Source organism: Cupressus sempervirens, chromosome 2 (assembly GCF_028749045.1).
Source record: "Cupressus sempervirens isolate cs-2001-9-10 chromosome 2, ASM2874904v1, whole genome shotgun sequence".
Classification (NCBI taxonomy): domain Eukaryota; kingdom Viridiplantae; phylum Streptophyta; class Pinopsida; order Cupressales; family Cupressaceae; genus Cupressus; species Cupressus sempervirens.
Window position 1 is genome coordinate 731881637 of NC_143119.1, and position 6381 is coordinate 731888017.

General features: G+C 33.6%; 1 protein-coding gene across 1 annotated transcript; it reads left to right on the forward strand.

Moving 5' to 3' along the window:
• Nucleotides 1–254: 254 nt before the first annotated feature.
• Nucleotides 255–914, forward strand: LOC149575465 (transcription activator-like protein). Its single transcript, XM_089812226.1, has one exon. It carries the CDS (start codon nt 452–454, stop codon nt 773–775), a length of 324 nt encoding a protein of 107 aa, XP_089668352.1. The 5' UTR covers nt 255–451; the 3' UTR covers nt 776–914.
• The last annotated feature ends 5467 nt before the right edge of the window (nt 915–6381 follow it).

A 6381-nucleotide genomic window follows, 5' to 3' on the forward strand; every position in this document is an offset into this window, starting at 1 on the left:
AACAATTGTTACTAGGAGATTTAATTATGATATTGCTATCATAGATCAATGAGTTTGACTCACACATAGCAATATCACAATTTAACTGCTCTCCAGAATATTTCATAGTTAGCAACAATTTGTACACTAAAAACTAATATTTTTTAAACCCTTAGAATAAATTAATAATTAATAATTTTATTGTTTGGAAAACTCTACTTTTAAATGCATAAAGATGAAAACCAAGCATCGTCACGACGAGAATCAGATATACGGATTAACTAATTGCCACTTGGAATGAAACGTGTCAAGCATGCGTATCGTACCAGAACGAGTAGCGCATCCAAATACTACATAAACCCTTTCGGCTTCAACTATAATCCAAATAGACACTCTGCGAAGTTGTCGGTCCAGTGTTCGAATCCTCGGAGACGCAAGGCAGGTACACTAATTAATTTGTAACAGCGCAAAGATGCAGAGGGACGATGTAAAAGAAGAGAGAAAGGAGGAGGTGAAAGGAGAGAGAAAGGAGGCGGGTGGTCACAGGGAGGCCCCCACGCGACCGGGGGCTGAGATGAAGGCGCTAACGAAGGAGGCATACGGCGGAGGAATGTACGGGACTGATGATAGGGGGGCGGAGAAGCGAGGGAATGAGAGCCGTGCGAGCGACACGCAGAGCGTCGAAGGTCTCGCCGGCGGCGATGCGGCGCCGTCGGAGAAGATTTTGAGCCACCCGCCGCCGCCCTCTTCCGGCGACCGTGATATCGATATCACCGGTCAATCTTATTTTCAGTGAAGAAATTTTGATTTCATCGCTCTAGCTTTTCCCTCGTTTCCAAGAAATGATAATACATTATTCTATCTTCTGTGAGTAAAATTTTGGGTAGTGGTATCGAAGTATTTTAAATGCAAATATATATTTTTATTTTAGAGAATTATGTTAAGAATTAGTTAGATGTGACATGGTTATTATTTTCAGAATAACTAGTAATATGCATTCAATGGATCTTTTATTTTTTATTTTTAATATCTGAATGTACACTAATTACATTCACTAAGGTCCGTTTGGATTGTAGAAGATGATAGGAATTGGCTTTTTCAGAATTCAGATTTGAAAATTTGTGCGTTTGTTTCAAAATTTGCAAAATGGAATTAGCATACGCGACTTCCAATTTTGCCTCAAAATCAAGATTTCCAAATTCTTACTAGCAGGCAGGAATTGAAAATCAAAATCAAAACCTGATTTCGTTTTTTAAGGAGTCTAAAAACAATAGATTGGACTACTTTTTGAAATTTGCGCTTACGCACTTCACATGCATCTTCCAGAGTGAAACAAACAGTTTCAGTAAAATCTCAAAAATCGGAATGAAGATAGTCAAAACCTTGATTTGACTAAACCAAGGTATGAAGATATGCAAAACCTTGATTTGACTAAACCAAGGTTTGTAGAAATCCGGGTTATTTAAATTTCATGAACCAAACGAACCGTAATTGAATCTTAGTGTACAATGAGAAAGATCAATATTTGGACAATGGACTACTTTTTGAAATTTGCCTTCAACTCCAAGTTCAACTCCAAGCTTACGCACTTCACATGCATCTTCCAGAGTGAAACAAACAGTTTCAGTAAAATCTCAAAAATCGGAATGAAGATAGTCAAAACCTTGATTTGACTAAACCAAGGTATGAAGATATGCAAAACCTTGATTTGACTAAACCAAGGTTTGTAGAAATCCGGGTTATTTAAATTTCATGAACCAAACGAACCGTAATTGAATCTTAGTGTACAATGAGAAAGATCAATATTTGGACAATATTGTTCTATTTGGTAGATATGTCTATACAGCAGAACAAATCATTTCTTGTAGAGCAAGTTGTATTCTTTATATATCTATACAGCATTGTATACCAGAACAAATCGTTTCTTGTATAGTAAGTTGTATTCTTTACATAAAATAAATAAAGTTGCAATATAAAATTGATGATAACATCGTATGAAACTCCATATATCATTTAATGTGATGACTTATAGATTTTACGTTATAAGATATGGTTCAGCGGCTTGGAAACATAAAAGCGTAGTATTAGTCACTGAAACAAATGAAAACATAAATAGTGTGAAGGCAGCATAGAAGTCACCAAAGGGAAGATCGCAATTTGCAGTTATTTTGTTTTTGTTTTTGTAGGCTATGCCGATTTGAAGAAGATTAAATTGCAAAGGAAAATCACGGAGAAATTGAAGTCAAAAATATTGTTTAGGAAAATCACGGAGAAGTTGAAGACAAAGATTGGAATATAAAACTAGTGTTGTTTTAGCATATAATTACTAATTGTTGTTTTAGCACAACATATGTGAGGTTTGATTATAACGTTGAGGTTGTCAAAGAAAGGTTTGAAAAGTTTTTCGTTTTTTTAAATATGAAAAAGTAAATTAATTTTGACTGTTTAATACAAAGAATGTGATTTTTAAGTTGTTTTGGTTTGATCTATTTAAGTGAAGTTAGAAATTGGACAAGATTTACAAAAGAAGAGATCTTAAAAGCTAAGACAATGTAGGTTTATAAAAGATAGAAGTTAATCAAAGATTGTTAATGGTCATTACAAGAGATTTATTTGAATAATTACATGGCACGAATCAATATTCACTAGCTATTTATGAAACTGATTATTTAAAAATGTTTGTTTCATAACCATACCACACATGTGTACAATTGTCACATTTTGGCCTAATTTTTTTTTTCTTCCAATTACTATACTTTAGTGTTCTATAATGAATTTTTTTAAATCAAATTTTACTAGCCCTAATGTCTTTTTGAAAACTTATCGTGTACACCTATCATAATTTGGCCTACAAACTTATATTTTTTAAAAGAGTGTCATTGTTTAAAATATGGGCACCCATTATTATTTTTTAAATGGGTAATCATTATGTTTTTTTAGCTCAGGCTCTTGAGGCATAATGGATACCCATTTCTTGTGGCATTTTTTCTTTAAGACTAAAACTTCATTTTCATTTAAACTTACAATCTTTCACTTTTCTTATCATATTGATATTTGCAAATTACTAATAGTATGGTTATCTATTAGGACTAGTCCAAAGAATACTCTACATTGCTTCATAGTGATATTTTTGGTTTTGTTATTTAGACCTGACATGTTCAAAATGTTTTTGTTGTGCTCCATTTCAATTTTAAAGGGTTTTTTTTCTTCATAAGATAAGTTGTGATGCCCTATTTCTCAGCATTGTTACTTGTGTTGGTTTCTAGTTGAGTTAGTTGGATTTCCTCGCTAGGATCATAACCTTATGTTGTGGATATGCATTATGTTTTTTATTATGTTAAATGCACTTGGAAACTAAGGGGGAGGGGAGGCGAACCAATTGTCAATAAAATCATTAAACCTTTCCTTGAATCACATCCATAAAAAAACTAATCTTTAATCTTTAAACATAGAAAGATGTAACACGAAAAGTAAAAACCACCAATACAATGAAACACCAAAGTTACATGGTAAACCTTGTTAATGAAAAAACCATAAAGAATATTAATTCTGAAATATATAAATAATTCTTAGAGTGAAACCAATTAAGATATTTTTTTCAAATAAAAGCTCACTACCAAAGGGTTTGTTGACCAGAAGAGAGCTCTCATTCTCTTTGATGTGAGGAATGAGACTCATTGGAAAGTGAGTAGTCCATTTGTCAATGAATTGTAATTCCACAACAGTGATCAAAATACTCTACCCAGTTGTGTCCACCATAGGTAGATGCAACCAGAGTCATCTATAGCCTTATCAGTGCCCTATTGTTATTTAAATATGAGCTCTTATGCAATCAAAGAGATGTGCATAATGACTCTCTCTCTCTCTCTCTCTCTCTCTCTCTCTCTCTCCTTAAATAAGGAGGTGAAGGATTAAATATACATCCACTAATGTGATGGTCATCTCCCTAGTTGAGAGATTGAAGGACATCATATCAACATCCCACTTCTCCATTATTGTCATCAATATAGTAGCACAAAATCACATCTTTGGTAGTTGTAGACTCATTAGAGATATAATTGATAAATTCTACCCATAATGCCTATTTGTATCTCCCCCAGTCTATCACAAGGAATACTAAGTATATGTTCAACGGTATGCTCGTGGACCTAAAAATTCTACAAGAAAACATAATAGCATTATATCAACTAAATGATATATCTCCATCAAAAAATTTCATTCTATTGCATAAGTCAATAAGATGCTCTCTCTTGTTGAGGATGCTAGTATAGTTAGTGTCTGAAGATGCCAATGTAGAACCTGGATAAGATGCATGTGAAAATCCTAGACACCTGATGAAAAAGTGGACACATGAGGTAAAAAAAAATTGAAAAATACTTTAAAACACAAAAAATGGAGAAAATGGAAAAATAAGGCCTATCCTATCTAGTGTCTCATCTTTAATCATTATGGTGCACAACTTCTTGATCTTGGTTGCCAAGAATTTTCATTTGCAAGACATTTCATTGAATTTATAAGGCCCCAACTTACTAATATGTAGCCAAATGTTTGCCCAAAAATTAGAAATTTTTTTGTGTGGTGATCTTGGTACAATTTCCTTCTTGTTTTTTCCACTAACTGGGGAAAAATGTAAGGGACATATATTCACATTTCATCATATTTTTCATTTTGAATAATGAAAATGCTTCTTAAGCATTCTTCTTGCCAATAACTTCTTCAATTTTTGGTGCTAACTTTCTCAAGGGGAAATAACATCTATGAGTCTAGCAATGCAAACTAGATAAGATGGGTTTAACACTTTCTTTGTAATACATTCAATACAAGAGAAATAAGAGCTTCCAAATATAACTCTTAATATGACCTAGATTAGATTAACAAAATCAAAGTATGATAAAGGGATGCCCATACTTACCCAAGTTGTATGAAAGGCCTCTTTTATGCAATGTAAATTGATTAGAGATATTCAATGTAAATGTGAAATTTAACTAATCGATTAAATGAGATGTGTAAGATAGGTCTAGGTACTAAATATATGCAATCAACCCAATTAAGATATGAGAATAGGTCCATATAAAAGATGAAATAAGTGATAAAGTACTTACATCAAAAGGTGCAAGGGAGTGAGACATTTTTCTCCAAAAATCATAGATTTAAAATTGTGATTGAACTTCTAACTATGAATATGTGATCATCATAGAAAACCAAAAAAAATGTTGTTTTTCTTAGACCTCTAGGAATGAGTCAACTTGGTGGCAAAGTGTTTGGAAACTTTATAGGAAGATGGACATGTTCCTAGGACACAATAGCAAAGTCAATCCAATTTATTTGGAAAGGTCTCAATGGGTAGTTTTTCAGATTTGTGGTTGCGAATTTGGCAACCTACAAATCTGTTATAGATAGAATTAGTGTGTGTGGATGACTATAAAGGGGTTTTCCCTTGTCACCCCCATTTTGGTGATTTTCCCCTTCATGAATAGTCATTAGAAATATTGTTGTGTGTGTATGTAAAGCCCATGAATCCTAGAGTGTAGGTCTAGAATGTAAAGAGCTAGAAAATATTAGGAGTATATAAGTGAAACCGACATGGCATCTAAATGTCTTTGTAAGTGTAAATGTGTGAAAAATATGAAGAGAAAAATATCGAATCTAAACATAGCATAGAATGCATACCAAGCCCCACGGCTAAAGTACTGCATCCATCTTCATGATCCCCTTACATCTCTATGATGTCATGTAGAAATTGAATGCTTGAATTAAAATAATGTAGATGAAGATCTCACTCTTAAATGAAATACTCTAATTCAACCCTTAGCTTCCACCTTGTAATTTCTCTATATCAGATTGGTGTGTCCAGACATGCATGTATTTTTCTTCCATTGTGTGCAAATGTGGCCATAGTGAATTATCATCCCCATGGGAGCTAACCGTAGTGAGTGGGAATTAACTTGAAAGTTAAAATAAGATCCGAGCCCAAACTACTTAGTCACTAGTGAATAGTTCAACCTATTTTGGAATAGTTTGACTTGAGTCAACCTATTCTAAGAGGTCAACATAAGTCAAACTATTTTTGAGGAGGCTAGAGTCTTGGATTTCTAACCTAAGATTTTGGGATTGCAAAAGGCCTAGGTGTAATAATGTACACTAGGGATTAATAAATCATGATTAGAATCATAAAATAGGGCCTATAAAGAGAAGGATACATATACATTAGATCCTACCTCGACCTTTGAGAGAGAAAAAGGGAAATCAAGGAGAATGTGTTAGGTCCTACCCCAATTCCACCTAGGAGAGAGAGAGACAAAGAAAGAGGAAAGTGTGTGCTCTAAGTGCAAGTGTATAATGCAAACACACCAAAGAGGAGCTTGTGTGGCGATCTTGGTATAGTTTCCTTCTTGTTCTTTC

Excerpts from the sequence above, each read along its gene's own strand:
- LOC149575465 (XM_089812226.1), top strand. The coding sequence starts at position 452 with ATGCAGAGGGACGATGTAAAAGAAGAGAGAAAGGAGGAGGTGAAAGGA.